Here is a 16,921-nt window from a genome sequence, read left to right on the forward strand (position 1 = left end):
CTTTGAGTCGACCTCCATCCTCCTTCCTCCTCTCCAATCCCCTCTGGGTGCTAGGATGGCCTGCAGCTGCAGACACTAGCCTCTTAGATTTGACAAAAATGGTGCAAGCTGGTCTGATTCTCAACTGCCAGGGCTCCTGACTACCATTTTCCCTGGCCCCTCAGTCTCCCTGGATATACCTTTTCGTCCTCTTTAATTAAATCTGCCTTTGCTTAAGTGCTAGTACTCAAGACAAATGAAGAATACTCAACTTTGTTTATCTCGTCCTTTAATGATTAGTAGTGTAACATTATTGACTTTTACTCTTTTTCTTTTTGTTTAGGCCAAAATGGACAGTGTTTACCTCTGTCATGGTTACATGCAGTCTTGTGAGCTGGCGTGTAGCCCTGAACAGCCGGTTCATCTCCTCTTTGGGGAAGTGAATTCTGCCTTTCAAACCACAGCCTTGCAAATTCAGGTTTGGAACACAATCCGTTTGTGAGCTGGGAACTCTGTACGAATGTCTCTTGGCCCAGGGCAGCCCCACAACCAAACGACATGTGGTTTAAGGTTCATGTAACAGCCGGCTCATTTAAATAATGTTAGCTGGAGCTCAGCTTTCAGGTTCTCAGGTTTCTGGTTCATTTGGAATAGAGGAGGCAGCAGCCATCAGAGAACAGCAATGATGAGGCTTTCCGCTCCCTATCGAGAAATAGCACATTTGGGCTCTTTGTGGGTTATCCTGCAGGTTTTCGGACTGAGCCTCTTCCGAGGGCAAGGCTTTTCAGTTCTGTTGAACAATTGATCTTGAAAAAGAACTGCTTTAAAAAACCAACTATACTTCCAAGCCTGGAAGTTCAGCTAGGGTAATTCTAGCTTATTGAGTGCAGGGGCCCTCCTAGCAGGAGGGGAAAATACATTTCAGTCCTCCATGGGGCCCCTTCCCTCTGCTTTCTTTGCTTTCCTTTCCCGTGCCTTTTCTAAGAAGTCTCATCTTTACTAAGTTAGAAGCTAGACAGCCTGTCCCAGGCAAGCCAATATTACTGTCCTACCTATAAAGAAAGTTAATATTTTTCAAATGCCTCCAGTGCCAGGCACCAGGCTAAGTACTTTCTGTGTGTGATATCATTGAATCCTTAATATGACCCCCAGTGACAGTATCATCGTCCACATTTTACAGGTGAAGACAGATCTGAGACATTTAAGAAGAGGTTAATTGTTTTAGCTAAGCATGCATAGCAGCAACCACTGCTCTGCCGGCTCCCTAAGCCTTGGGTTGTGTGGGAGGACCAGTGCTTCACTGGGGGCACCCCTAGGAAACCCCTATACTGTGGAAGTTGTGTTTGTCATTTCTAGTTAAGATCAAGGACTTGCCACCATCATTGGTACACCTCAGGTTAATTGGGAAGATCATTTAGCACCTCTGCTCCACAAAAGTCACTTTCTCATGAAAGGAAAATACTCACATTTCTATTTTCTCTTCACTCTAGATATTTGTCCTATGTGGGGGCTTGAAACAAGATCTGTTATAGAAGCAACAGGAGGACATGGTTATTTTTTCCTGGAGTCCACAGCCTGCTAGCGTGCACTTCTGGCCTTACCCAGGTAATAGCTAAAGCTTTTTATGGTGCCTACTAATGCCAGGTACTTTACATAAATTTAATCCTCAAAACTACCCAATGGATTAGCTGTGCTATTATTATCCTCATTTGCAATTAAGGGCAAATAAGGCCATCCCCTCTGCTTATGAGACCTGCTCCTTTCCTCCTTTTAATCTGGGAAAGTCCCTTCATGCAAGAGCCTGGCCAGCCCTGTTTTCTCACCAGGCTTTCCCAGATCCCCAGTGGAAATACATCTTTCTCAACCCTTTGCTCCCACAGCTTTTTGCATTTGTGTCTATTCCAGACTGTTTTGTGTTCAAGGTGCTGGTACATGTGTTCCTGTCGGCCACCAATTGCAAACACTCGGAGACCACAGACACTATTTCTGATCACCTGTATTCCACCACTGTATTGCGCACAATGCCTGGCCTGGAGCCAAATTATGTTGGTGGTGTGGTCACATTTCCAGGTCATCGGGTTCTGCCCCAAGCCTCTCACTGCCTTATGGAGGGAGAGTGAGGACAGGTGGTTTCCCTTAGCCCTTGGCCTGCAGAGGTTTCTCAAGGAAGGAGGGGGGACCATTGTGGGCACAGACTTTCCCCTTCTACCGATTATAGGACTATTAAGAACTCTGCACATCCAAACGGACTTAAAATAATTGTACCCTTAACATTTTCTCCATGCAGTTCACAATGTGCATATGCTACTTCTTGTTTTATAAGGTGGCATTGTTAATCAGGATGACGACGTATTTTTGCCATCACTTAGAGATGCTGAGATGTGGCTGGGAGAAGGAAAAAAATGTAAAGGGTGAGGCCTGAGTCTGTTCCATTCTACCTGTTAACTTATCCTTGTATCAAGTGAACATAAATTTTGGTGTTTAGCCACGTAATTCTAAAAATGTGTGGCTTGCATGAGTGCTGCAGATATGGTTGCTTTTCTAGCATATTCTATAAATGCAGTAATCTTGGTACATCATATAATAGTTGGAATCATGCACACATGGAAATAAAACACATATTTACATTATTTTAGATGATCAGACAAATGGGATATCAATGTTTTTGGTTGTTGATTTCACCTTTTTTGGGGGAAGGATTTTAATTATTCTAAGTTACTAAATGGTTATGAACAAAAATTTTGTGTTGGGCATGTCATGACTATTTCAAAAATTTAATATCTTGGCATAAATTTCTTATGTATGTTTAATTTTTATAGTAAACACATTTTGCTGGGTTTCCAAAGAAGGAAAGTTTTAGAAGCCATTCTGAATACAATAGGTACTGGGTAATTTAGGGAATAGTTAGACACTACTAGTTTAAGATTTTCCTGCAGATCTTGCAGATATCTGTCTAACTAGACATAGTTTTGGAGACTATTTTGAGTGAACAATTCAAAGGAAATTTAACCCTGGTATAAATGTAGAGAAGAGCGTGCGTGGTCTCAGTATATGGCAGGATCCTCCCTCTACTACTGGCTTTCTAAAGTTTTTTGAAAAGGTTGTCTAATTTTTCCCCTTAGTTGCTAGTGTGTCCACATTCTAAGCATATATTTAAGGAATTAACAGAGAAATGAGAATGTAAAATCTCTTAGTATGATGTTATCTGGGTGAAGAGTCACTAAAGAAAATGTCCGAGCTGTCAACCTGAACATGAAAAACTTGATTATTTTCTAGACTTGAGAGTTGATCAATTATCTTTGCTTTTTAAACAGCCTGAGAAATGGAAAGGATACCAGCCAATGAAACATAACTACCAATAAAAAGTATTCATAAAAGGAAGATAAGGTTGTGGCAGGTGAAGTTGAATTTGGTTGAATGCATGTTGATTTTGAGTCATCCCTAGATCACGCAGGCAGAGTTGTCCACAGTTAGCGACTGACTAAAGCTCAGGAGAAAAGGTAGGGACAGCGATAGCGACTTGGTGTCTGACACTGGTGAGCTCTATCGGAGGGAAGAATGTTGCCCTGAAAGTCTGCAATGTGAGAAAAGAAGGAGGTACAGGAATTTGGTTGATAGTTAGGATTTAGACAATAGGATTTAGAATCAACCAAGTTTGGCTACAAGTCTCAGTTATAGCACACTCACGGTGTGACCTTAAGCCTTGGGACATCTGACTTTTTTTTCAAATAACCGACTTGAGATACAATTCACATACCATACAATTCACCCTTGTAAAGTGTATGATTCAATGGCTTTTAGTGTATTTACAAAACAATGCAACCATTGCAATATTTAATTCCAGAACAATTTCTTCAAAAAGGAAACCCATATTCATTAGTACTCACTCCTCTGGTCCCCCTTTCTCCATCATCCCCTTAGCAACCAGTAATCTATTTTCTGTCTGTATAGATTTTCTGAATGTTTCATATACATGAAATCATACAATATGTGGCCTTTGTGTCTGGCTTCTTTCACTTAGCATAATGTTTTCAAGGTTCACCAATTTTGTAGCATTTATCAGTACTTCATTTCTTTTTATGGCCAAATAAAATTTTACTATATAGTTATATCACATTTTGTTGATCTGTTCATCAATTGGTGGACTTTTGGGTTGTTTCCACTTTTTGGCTATTCTGAGTAATGCTGCAATGCAAATTCATATACAAGTGTTTTTGTGGATATATATTCTCAATTCTCTTGAGTATATATCTAGTAGTACAACTGCTTCATCATATGGTAACTATGTTTAAGGTTTTGAGGAACTGCCAAACTGTTTTTTAAATTGGCTGTAGCATTTTATAATCCCACCAGCAGTGTATGAGGGCTCTGATTGCTCCGCATCCTCACCGATAGTTGTCATTATCTGATTTTTTTGTTCTAGCCATTCTAGTGGGTATGAAGTAGTATCTCATTGTGATTTAGGTTTGTATTTCCCTAATGACTAATGTCAAACATCTTTTTATGTGATTATTGGCCATTTGTATATCTTCTTTGGAGAAATGTCTAGATTCTTTGCCCATTTTAAAATTGGGTCATTAGTTTTTTGTTTTTTGTTTAAAGATTTTATTGGGGAATTGGGGAAGGGGAACAGACAAGTTGCTGCTCTTTTGTTCTTCAGTCTAGTTGTGGAGGACGTTGCTTCACTGGCCCATGTTGGTATTATCATTGCGCTCTTCCTGGATCAGGCAGTTGCTCATTGGCCATTGGACGGCCACTCACAGCGGCTCACGGCAGCTCACGCTGGCTGCCAGCCACTCATGGTAGCTTACAGCAGCCCATTGCAGCAGGGGCTGCAGCCTACGTGTTGCTTGTGACTCATGGCAGCCCAGCTCCAGGTTGAGCTGTTGTTCACCATCTTAGCTGTAGAGGATGCACGTCACTGACCCTCATATGGGATCTGAACTGGGGCCCTGCTGCTCAGAGCTGGCACCCCAAGCCAACTCTTAACCAATGTGCCACTTGGCTGGCCTGGGTCATTAGTTTTTTTACTGTTGAGTTTTAAGAGTTCTCTATATATTCTGTATACAGGCCCTTTATTAGATATATGATCTGCAAATATTCTTTCCCATTCTATGAGTTGTCTTTTAATTTTTTTGATGGTGTGCCTTGAAGCACAAGAGTTTTAAATTATCAATTTTTCTTTTGTACAGGTGCTTTTGGTGTCATATCTAAGAAATCATTACTTAATCCCAGGTTGTGGAGATGTACTCCTGTGTTTTCTTCTAAGAGTTTTATAATTTTAGTTCTTCCATGTAGAGAGCTTTGATCCACTTAGAGTTAATTTTTATGTATAGTGTGAAGTAGAGGTCCAATTTCATTCTTATGCATGTGCATAGCCAGTTGTCCTGGCACTATTTGTTGAAAAGACTATTCTTCTCCTCGTCGAGTTATTTCCTTGGCACCCTTGTCGAAAATCAACTTTGCTGAAGCATGTCTCATTGGCTTATAGCCTCATCAAATATTGGAATGGAAAGTCTATTGGGGGGCACATGTGGCAGGAGGCAGACAATGGAGTGATGCCTGAGTTGCAGGCTCCTCAAAAATGTCACTGAAGGAGGCTGTGTTTGGCATTAACTGGCTCTCTAGAGCTGAAGGTTTTGCATCCCATTATATTGGGCAAGTGGCTTTTGGCTTGATTGGAAAGGGAGACTTCAGATGGGCCACTTTCTTCCAAATTGTTTCTTTCTATTAGTTTTTGATGCATTGTACTTATTTCACTCTTCTAATCTCTAAATCTTTGGTTTACTGTTTCTTTTGTCTTTTATCTTCTCTCTTTTTTTCCCTTTCGCCTTTTCTAGGGCCCCTAGTTTTCTATTTCAAATGTCTAAAATGAGAGTAGACCTTGATCCATGAGTGTCCCCCTTCTAGTCTAATCCATAGGTACCTTGTAGGAAGAGAGTGGTGTCTTGAGTTTGTTGATTCAGATGAGAAGCAGAGTCAAGTGGCAACCCATAAGAAAATGAAAGAGACTGCCGAAATCATGCAGCCCAGGCAGTAGGCTATATTGACTTTTGGTGTCAGAACTTGAAGTGCTATAGAGAGGCCATGGGTGTATGTTCAGGAAACTTTTAAAGAAATCAATAAAATGCCACCAGATAAAGGTTTCACATAAAAGCCACTAAAACTTTCAGATTTGCTAGAGACACTCTATTGCTCTTTTACGTTACCTGTACTTATACTTCATATAACTTATCAATTATAAATCTATAGTTGCAATTGCCGTTATTTTCTTTCACTTCAAGTAAGCTCCATAAGAACAAGGACTAATGTATTGCCAGTACTTACAACAGGGCCAGGCACATAGCAGATGCCCAACAAATATTTCTTTAATAGATGAGCGTCACCATGTTTTTATAATCCACTCCTATGTTGAATAGAAGATAGACTTTGTCATTTGAAATGCCCAAGTTTCAGGTCTGTCTCTGCCTTTTTTTTTTTTTTTTTAGCTGAGCCATCCTGCCACCTTTTGGCAGCTCAGTGGCAGCTCAGCTTGGGTGGGACTCGAACCGCTGTTGCTCAGAGCTTGCACTCTTGAGCGAGCTCTTAATCAACTGAGCCACTTGGCCGGCCCTGCCTCTGCCTCTTATGAGCAATGATGCCTAACCCCTCTGAGCCTGTTTCTTCATGTGTTTAATAGAATTTCTCTGGAGGCCCCCAGATAATGAAGCATTTGGAAGGACGTTTTATGGATAGATGTCCTCTTCTCTTCTTAAACGTTGGTTTTTCATCATCCCCTCCCTACCCTCTGCCTTCTAATGGATCCTCTTCAAATCATGACTTTTTATCTGACGGTTCTAGTTTAAGTGGGGAAAGAACTAATACTTTTGCAGTGGTCAGTTCTTTTTCATTATGAAAATCTCTGGAAATGAAAAGGACTGTAGAGCTCATGGACCAGAGGTGTAGAATAGTGTTGCTGCATAGTTACTGAATTGCTGAGAGGGGACAAAAGCAGCCAAGTCCTGCAGAACCTGCAGAGGTCTGCCTCGCTGCAGGGGTCCGCAGCATAAGCATCTGTATGAGATGGGGAGGCACAGGCAGGAGCTGGGTGGTGCAGGGGCCAGATACTTTCTGAGTCACTTAAGATACAGGCACTTCATACGGGGAAAGCTGGGCCTCAGGAAAAAGGTGACTATTCTTCTACACGTCCCTTCCCAATTCCTTCTACAAAGACAAGACAGAAGACGAAGTGTCGGTAAAACAGGATGTAAAGTTTATATACAAGGAATATAATGTTTATCTGAAATATTTACAGTGTTGGTTAAAGCAATATTTTTACAACTTTTTAAGGTCAACTACTGTATATTACAGGTAAGCTACAATGGTTTAATTTGCAAAATTAAGTAAAAAAGATGTTTTAAACAAAGGTTAAAGAATTCAGGTCAATTATAAAATTTGTTGTGCCCTTTACTGGAAGAAATCATGCTATGATGGTTAATGTGCTTCTTATAAGTGGAAGTACTCTACCTGGAAATGCAATACATGCTAGTTATGTTCCCAACGAGGGTGTAAAATGATGAGTGAATTGTTATAAGACTCAGGCAGCGTCTCTCAGGCTGGAGCTGAGCGATGTTGAGATAACAGCCAGCTTTATCTCAACCGGGTTTGCAACCCACAACAGTTTGGGCCACATACAAAAAATGAAGCTATTTGTAGGTTATGGCAACCTCTGTGAAAAGTGAAAATCAGGTGACCCAAACCAAACAGGAAAAATAATCAGACCCAAGTCACCTATTCAAAACTAGCTTTCAAGTGAGCTATTTTAAAACTTTATAAAAATATGCACGATTTTATTCGTTTGAATATTTCTACAAGACTTGGGGTTTTTTCCTTTATGTGAAAACAGCTATCCATTCCTGAGGCCTCCTAAGGCCTTATAACTCAGGAAATGCTGGGGGTGCAAATGTGCAAAAGGCAGGGGACACTGCTCCAGGCTGGGGCTGGAGCTGAAGGGACTGTGCTTGGGATACGAGAGCTGAGGCCTCGGAGCAGATATGGTCAGCCGAGCCCTGGAGCTGGCCTGTCAGGAGCAACCGAGGCGCCGGAACTAGCACTGCAGCTTGCGGATGCTGCGGGAGATGCGCTTGAACTCTCTCTGCCCCTTCTGCCACCGCTTCACGGAGGTGATCACCAGCTCCCCGCCCAGTTTCTGTCCCATGACCAGATAGGGCGCGTTGATGTCATTCATCTCCTCGCAGGTGCACTGCAAGCTGTCTTTGAGCCACAGCACCGACTTCTTCAGGTCCCTTTCGGATACACCATTCAGCTTGTAAATGGTCTTGCTCTTGGTCTCCAGGATGATTTTGGTATCTCTGTTGATGTAGGTTATCTCCTTCACTTTAATTTTCAGTGCTACCACGATAAAAGGAGACGGAATCACACCGGTTATAAGGAGGGAATGCAGTCTAGATTGGGGGCCTCCCTCACCCCCTTCCACTGCCTGTTGGTGTGACCTGGCTTGGGGGGAAGGAAGGGCTTCCTAGATGGAGTTAGACTGTAAGCGGCTGCACTAAGGGGTTGGGGGCTGGGGGCAGCAGGTGGCTCCAGGTCTAAAGCCTCAAAACCTTTGCCAGGAAACTTCCTTTGCAGGACTCCACTCCCCTTGCCCTCCTTGTGTTTGCGTGTAGGTCGCATGTGGTTTGTGCTCCCCTCAACAAATGACTTCCCCTATTGGAAACGTCAGCATGAAAAGAAATGGCCGATTCGTAGGTGAAACACGATCCTTCTGTGGCCATACGCTTTAAACTCAATTTATTACGTCGGAGAGGTTTTTGGACAAACCTGTAAGGAAATTATATCACACAATCATTGTTTTCTAAAGAACAGACTACAGGGAAGGAGAATTGATCTTACAGCTGCATTTGATTTGGTAAAGCAACTAGGAGTAAAATATCCAAGACTCTTTTTAAGAGCACATGTTTAGCTGTAAAAGTGTTTTTCTGAAGACCTCATCCTCATATGCTATCATTTGCCTGTCCAAGGCCAGGGCGTTTACAGATCATATATGTACTGTTTCCAAAATGGATATTAGACTCATTAGAATGCTAAGACCAAAAGTAAGTGGTTTACATAAAAGACACATTTTATACTCATAAACAGTATGCTTTGGGAAAGAAAACCCTACAAACACACATGCAGGAATAACATTTCAAGACTCCATGAAGGCAGGGAAAGTATAGAATTTTAAGGTTAGAAGAAATTATCCCATTAAAATCTCTTGTTGGTACACGAAGAATCTGAAATCCAGACGTAGTGGTTTACACGAGGTCACAGTTAGGTTGTGTCCTCGCTGAGTCTAGTTCTCAGAACACTGGTCCCTACACCTCCTCCTATAACATCACAGTAGTCTCGATAGACAACTTCCAATTCCTTGTCCTGGTTGGAGCATTGACTCGCCCAACTGTAATGTGTGCCAAGACCCTTGGTGCCATTGTTAACTTCCTGACTTTGATGGAGTTTAATGCAGTTTTTAAATTAATAATAGAGGAAGAATTGTGTGTGTGTGTTTAGCTGCTTTGGGGGTTTCTTACTTAGAAGGAGAATCTGACTTAGGCATGGCTTTTCCAGTCAACTGGGAAATGATCCAGGTAAATCAAGGATGCTGTGACTTGGCCAACCAATGTTCTGTCTGATATGCATCTGAACCATAATACTGAGTTCTTCGGGTTTATGATACTTAAATCCTGGAACAACTCACATGGAAATGTCTCGTTCCTGTGGCCCCTGGGTAAAGGGTGGGGACGGGGACAATATATGATGAGATAAGTGATTATATGTTGCCCAGGATCCTCGTCTATAGCACAGATAGAGCATGTGTGAGATCTCACCTGGTCAAATTAAACATTCTTGAGCTCCAGACATGAGAAAAATCATCACTTAACCAAAGGGAAGGTTTATTATTCATATTTCTCTAGCTTTGAAATAACCAACATGGGGAAACATCAGGCATTTCCTCCCTGGATTTTCAGCTGGGACCAAATATAGGGAATCAAAGCCTCAGATTAACTTTTCCTGCCCTGGAAGATGTGAACTGGGATTCAGGATGTGGGTAGGAGACAGTGGGGATGACACTATCTGACCCAACAATAGGTTGTATACAGTTTGGGCCTTCCTATCTTTACCAGTACTTTCGCCACTGAAATAAGGAGTGCCGTGGGGGAAGAGTGTGATGTTAGTGAAATCAGATTTCTACTCTTCCATTAATCCCCCAAAGTACAGAGGCAACATGGATTACTGCTTATAAACAAGGAGTATATGATGTACTTTCTACAATTCAGTTCATTATTCCTTTTGTGACAAAATGAACGTGGGGAAATAGAAAACAACGCTTGTGCTGAATGAACATGTGTGATACTTTAACTGTAATGACTTCCATGTTGTTTTGAAAGGCTTTCTCCTCTAAGGACAGACTAGCACACACACCCATTTTTGGTTTTGGCCCAGGTGTGTGTGTATGTGTGTGTGTGTGTGTGTGTGTTGTGTGTTCCCTAAATCAACTGTTTTGGAGCCTCATGATACAACCAGTTTTTTCGTGGAAGAGATCTGTGTTAAATCTAGTGCAAAGGACAAAAGCTGTCAGAAGAAAATGATATTTTATATGCATTTTAATGTAAATTTTATTAAAATTGTTTTTCTATCTTGTCCTTAATCAAATCATATAGCATGGAAGCTGTGGTTTGGCAAGGCCCTGGAGGTTTGGGATTGCTGCTACCAATGTGCCTGGCCCTCAACTACTCTGAGACTTGTATAGATCTGAATATAGGCAGAGGAAACCCTCTCATCCCATTTGTGGCTCTTGCTGAGGGGAAGTATTAATGGGGACTTAGAGTTGCAGCCTTTCTTTCTCCCTTCTTTGTCCGTGTGAAGCTTTTCCAAAAGCTGTGGCTCTGGTTGTTCTGGGACCAGCTAAGGTTAAACCCAGGGCACTTCATGGAAGAGACCTGGGGTTGTAAGGAGTAGTGATCGGATTGTTCCCAGAGTTTCAGGAACCCGACGAGGCCTGAGATTTCTGAGAGGGCATCCTTAATAGTGGGAGTGAGAGTGACTTCTCTCAGCCTCAAGGACTTTGTTGAGGATGTAGAAATTATATGAATAGAGATCTGTTCAAGTCCACTATTATTTGATAGAGCACGAACCATACCTATTTACCAGTAAGTTCAGCTTTCTGCCTGAATAAATGATTCTAAGGGGTACCAACTTATACACATCAAAAGGTGCCTGGTTTTGGAATGCAATGAAAGCCAGAATGCCTAAGGAGTCTAAGTAAAGGTCTCAGCTATGGACAGCTGTGAATTTAGCATCGATCCCGTGTCTAGCTGGGCTCCTGCCCTCACCTCGGAGGCCTGAGGATAGCAGCAGGTAAGGTGCTGATGGAGTCCTGTGTGGACAGTTTCCAACTTTCCTTCTTTTTATAATAGTCACTTGAGGGTGGTGACTTACACTCTATAGAACTTGGGTAACGTATCACACACATTGTTTATTGTCCCTAAGCACCATGCCATCATGGCATCTTTCATGTATCTTGCCAAAATAAATTTCTAAGCTTTATTTATTCTGTTTTAAATTTAAGGAACCCCCTTCAAGTGTTAACCAGTGCCTTGGATATATTCACTAATGGTGGAACACTAAAGTGTAAAGCATTATGAATCAAGTAAGAATATTTCTGTTTGGCACTGAAGTACATTTTTATTTGTGGCCAACTTAATGCCTTGAGGTTATTTTGCTGGGGCTAATATTTATGTTTCCATCCCTGGTGTGCATGTCAAGTGTTAGAAGGAGAACATGGCCCAGGATTAGGCTTGTTCGCAAGAAAAAGCCAAAATGAAATGAAAAACGTGCCATCGAAAAATTCATAATTTGGATAATTATCATTATTTGATTATTGCCTAGCAAAACAACGAATCTCACCTAAAAAGATACAACTCAATACAAGACAGTTACATAGGGAGGAAACTAGGGTAGAGCAAGTTAAATGATTTTAGGAAAGTTGAACAGTGATGGTATTTTACCCAACCTTTATCAAATAACATCTTAATTATTTGCACCTTTAAGTTTTAGTGGTAAATAAAATTTTTGAATGTGAAATATTTTGTTGTTGGTGGTGTTTTACTTACCAAAATCATTTTTACAAAGAGTTTCCATTATGTCGTTGTCATCCTCATTTTTATTTTTGCAGGCTTCACATACCTTTGGAGCTAGAAAGGTGAACAATTAGTAAGTTTGCTTAGAAGGGGGCAGCAGGTGGGGTTTGTAAATAACTCACAGGGGCCCACCGAGGCAAGAGTAGCAATTGTCCTACAAGACCAGCTTCTGCCTCCTTTATAAAAGAAGGATTAATCATTCCTAAGAAATCTCCCCTGCCTGCCATTTTTTGATGGGCAAAAACGCCCATATGCTGTGTGTAATAAAAAGCCTCTGTCCAAGAAAAAGGGCATTGGGGGCAGAGTGTGCAGGTACAGCTCCAGTTAACTGGGATGGGTTGTAGATTTTTAGCTCTTCCTCCCCACCCCTGGGACAAACTCAGTCTCTGAAACAGTTGTTCATTCCCAAAGCCTCTCTGAGGAGGAAGCCCCAGAAGACTGTTGAGGATTTTGGGAAATGTAACCACAAACGATGGCTAAAATATTCTCTCTCAGCTGCAGGGCACCAGCACATTCAGGACGCTGCTGGGCTCTGTAGCAGAGCTGCGTCTCAGGAGAGTCATTTCAAGATATTTTCAAGTTTGGACAGGGAGAAGTGGCTAGTGGTATAAAGGTCACAGAGGGGCTCTTTCTCGCCTTGGAAACACACCCCACTAAGTATAACAACCTGTTCTAACTGGTTCTGTATCACCTTGTACTTTCTGCCAAGTTCATGCTGGAGTCAAGCAGCATGTATTTCATTGTTATCTTTGTCCCTGGTGAGGGTTCTTCTTGCCCCTTTTTGTCCATCTCAAATTCTCAAAAACAAAACAGAAAACAACCAGCCAAACACACACACACACACACACACACACACACACACACACACACACACAGCCCCGAAAGCTTTTCCTGAAGCTAATCAAAGTTGAAGCAAGCCGTCTCCGGGGTCTGACCAAACCTAGGAATGGGCACTTGTACAGTGAGTAGTCAGAGAGACTACTAAAGGCTCTTCTAAAGCTGGATTTCTTGGGAAAAGGAAAACATACTCCCTTTTCCCCATTCATAAATGTGTTAATGCTTTCTTTAAAATTTAGGTGAAATTTGATTTTCATTAATACAAAACAGAATTTTCACAGAAAAAAACAACAAACTTCGTGCAACTCATGATAGAAGAGTTATTTACCAAGTTAGAAAAATGGCAGAGCATGGTTTGAAGAGCATAAACTTTTATTTTGAAGGGAGAAATGGCTTTGAGGAGAAAGGTAGTGTAATGTTGGTGCTGATAGTGGAAAGAAATAAAAACAAAAGCAACACACATAAAACTGCCCTTAACTCCCCTCACTCAAACAAAATGAAACATTTCCAATTAGGAGCTCTAGGAATGTATATAAAATGTTACTAACCTGTAGTGGTTGGTCTGTGGTGTATGTTGGACAAATGTTTGAAATATGCCAAACATTTGCAATAAATTAGAAATCTAACCAATAAGATGATTGCACATTCATGGTGCCTGCCAGGAAAGATTGCTAAGCAACTTTGCATTTTCTCTAACTAATGATGGCTGTAGGAAAACAATTAGAGATTGAAAGGGAGATGCTGCTGGAGCCCTGAAAGGGATTAGAAGCCCCCTTTCCATCCCAGGAGGGCCTAAATCAGCTCAGACACATTGTATATGTTTTCCTTTCAGGAAGAATATCAAGAGCCCATGAGGTTTTCATTGCTTTGATGGTTTTTGCACAGGAACTCCCCCTCTGTTTTCTAAAAACTTGGGAAACTCTCTTTTGCATGATTTTCTCCAGTTAATTAAAACCACTCCCAAGATAAAAGCTGAATTGTGATAGAAAATGTTCCCTGGAGATTCCCTTTATGCCTCCTTCCTTAGACACCTGAGCAGTTACAACAAATGCTCAACTTTCAACACACTCAGAGCCAGTCCTGCTTTTATTTCCCGAACTTACATCCCCAAAGAACAAAAAGTACCTCACAAGACTATATGTTTTGTAGATTTTGGCTATCCTGTCTGTAGGGGAATGTTCCAGTGCCTAGAATCCTGCCCGGCGGTAAGATCGTGCTGCAGGAGGCTGAGCGAGGAGCCTGCGACCAGATGCTCACCACCAACTCCTCCACCCAGGGCCATTGCCAACGGTCTCCAAATTTCGGCCTCCCTGCTAGCATGTTCAAAAACAATTATATATCTATAAGGAAAAGATGCCGTTCAGTTCTTCGTTTTCTTTCGTTCTTTTTTTTTTTTTTTTTTTTTTTAATCTAAGAAAGAGCAACTGGTATAACTCCGGAAGGGAATTAGAGGCTTGGGTGTGTGGGGGGAGGTTGTCTCAAATTTGTCACGATGACACACCAAGGCAAAGAGAGCGTCTGCCCCCCTCCAGGGACTAGTACCCCAGGTGTGGACGCATCGGGACGTGGGGCTGGGGCCTTGGGATTCCCTCCCCCCCACCAAGCCTTAGCGAAGGTGGAAGGAGGGGAAATAGGGGGTAAGGCTTACCTTCTTCGGTGGCCGGCAGGAGGTGGTCGCTGCTAGCGAGGGGGATGCAAAGGTCGTTGTCCTGGGGGAAACGGTCGCACTCGAGCATGTCGGGCCAGGGGAAGCCGAAGGCGGACATGACCGGAGCGCAGCGGTCCTTCACCTGCACGCAGAGCGAGTGGCACGGCTGGATGGTTTCGTCCAGGTCATCGAGACAGACCGGGGCGAAGAGCGAACACAGGAACTTCTTGGTGTCCGGGTGGCACTGCTTCATGACCAGCGGGATCCAGGCGCCCGCCTGCTCCAGCACCTCCTTCATGGTCTCGTGGCCCAGCAGGTTGGGCAGCCGCATGTTCTGGTACTCTATGCCGTGGCATAGCTGCAGGTTGGCCGGGATGGGCTTGCAATTGCTGCGCTTGTAGGAGAAGTCGGGCTGGCCGAAGAAGAGCCCGCGCGCGGAGCCCAAGCAGCAGTGCGAGGCGAGGACCAGCAACAGCAGCGAGCCGGGGCCCTGCGGCATCGTGGGCGCGCGACCCCCGGGGGGCGGAGGGATCGGAACCGGGGAAGCGCGAGGCGGCCGGGGCCCGAGCTTGTCCCGGGCCCGCTCGCTCGCTTGACGCGGCTAGGGAGCCTGGAAAGCGGGCGGCGGGACCGCCGAGAGGTCGGACGCCGGCTGAACTGCGGGGCGAGGCGCTCTCCTCTCGGCTTCGTGCAGCAAGCCTGTGCGCAGCTCCGGGAGGAGGGGGGGGCTCCGACCCGGGGGAGCTGAGTGAACGGTTGTTGGGGCCCAGCCAGAGTTTTCTTGGCCTTTTTTATGCAAATCTGGGGGTGGGGGGAGCAAGGGAGGAGCCAGTGCAGAGTAATCTGAGGAGGGCTGGTCACTACTCTCTTGGTCTGGTTTTCCTTTGAGAATGCCCCTCACGCGCTCCCTGGAAGGAAATTTTGGCTGTCTCCCAACCCCCCTTCAGATGCTGCCGAGCGCGCGCTCTAGGATCGTTTTAAACAACAAACAAACAAATGGACAAGCCTGGCAGCTGCGTCCCAACAGTGACTGTGCCGGGCGCGGGCTGCGGGAGATCGTGGGATGCTGGAGACGCAGTGGGCGGCCTCTCTGCCAGATCCCAGGCGGAACGCGCTCCGCCCCCCGCGAGGCCCCAGCCAGGGTTTGCTTGACCCCATCCCGAAGTTTCTGCTCTGCCCCCGGGGCTGCGCGGTGGAACTGCATCCCTGGGCGCTAACCGGCAGTCGTCGTGGTCTTTGTGCCCTGGGCTTGCGCCGGGACCTGCCGGTCCCAGGCCTCCTCTGCGAGCTTGGTGGCCTCTGGAATCTCCAACAACTGTTACCAACCTGTCCTGTCCTGTACGGTGTGCCCCCCCGTTCCCTTGTAAAAATCAGATTATCAATAAGTCGTAGGTGCAAAACTTTGACATGGAAAAGAAAATAAAACGTTGGGGTTGTTATTTTGTTGGGGTGCATCTAGGTTTTGCTGTTGCGGAAACATCTCTACAGGGTCTCGTCTGAATCACACACGACTGCCACCGTTTCCCAGTTTGGGAAGAGACCTGTCCTTCCTTAATTGAATGGGATGACTCAAGGCTCAAAGGCATCACTGGCCCTAACACAGAGACCTCGCGGGGCTCTCAGGAAAGCCGGAGGATGTGCACCAGGGCACGGTTTGGAAGGACTAGTGCTGGGCTCAAGGGACTGGCAGAAAATGGGCCAGGTGGGCCGACTGGGAAGGGGTGGGGGTGGGCAGAGGAGGGACACCTGCCTAGAGAGCAACAAGCGCCAGTCGTGGCCTTGGCAGAGTTGGTTCTTTCATCCCACATATGCCAACGGGCGCGGAGCTGGGCGCCGCGTGTGCAGAAGGGAACAAACATGCCGGCCTTTGCCCGCGTGGCTGGAGCTCCAGTGCCCCTGGGGACTGCAAACGGTAAGTTCATAGCTGTAAACTGGGACCGGGGTGCCAGCAGAGGGACCGTGTGCGATGGGGAGCCCCTTTCCTCTAACCGCTCCAAGTGTCCCCTAGAGGCAGGTCGTCTCCGCCCCCTCATCCTCCCTACCGGGGTGGCGGTGCAGGTCCAAAGAGATAATCCCAGAGGAGGGAGCCCGCCAAAGTTCTTTCATATGTAAGGGGGGCGCATTGTTATTACTTCCCGGCCACTCCGAGCCATCGGCAGGCTCTATTTCCCTCCTTCCGGAAAGAGGCCTTGGCCTTGACTCCCCAGGTCCAGGTCGCCTGGCTCGCTTTGTGGTCCCACTGCTTAGAGGAGGGGGTTCATGTGGGTGGTGAAAGCCC

At 44.6% G+C, this 16,921-nt stretch overlaps 1 protein-coding gene across 1 annotated transcript; it reads right to left on the minus strand.

Annotated features, from left to right (window-relative positions):
• Nucleotides 1-7,212: 7,212 nt before the first annotated feature.
• SFRP2 (secreted frizzled related protein 2) lies at nt 7,213-16,023 on the minus strand. Its single transcript, XM_019641147.1, has 3 exons — nt 14,644-16,023; nt 12,132-12,212; nt 7,213-8,370 (listed from the first exon to the last, which is right to left on the minus strand). The coding sequence occupies exons 1-3, from the start codon at nt 15,140-15,142 to the stop codon at nt 8,066-8,068; spliced, it is 885 nt and encodes a 294-aa protein (XP_019496692.1). The 5' UTR covers nt 15,143-16,023; the 3' UTR covers nt 7,213-8,065.
• Nucleotides 16,024-16,921: the final 898 nt, after the last annotated feature.

The sequence above is a fragment of the Hipposideros armiger genome, unplaced genomic scaffold (assembly GCF_001890085.2).
Source record: "Hipposideros armiger isolate ML-2016 unplaced genomic scaffold, ASM189008v1 scaffold_58, whole genome shotgun sequence".
In the NCBI taxonomy this organism is placed as follows: domain Eukaryota; kingdom Metazoa; phylum Chordata; class Mammalia; order Chiroptera; family Hipposideridae; genus Hipposideros; species Hipposideros armiger.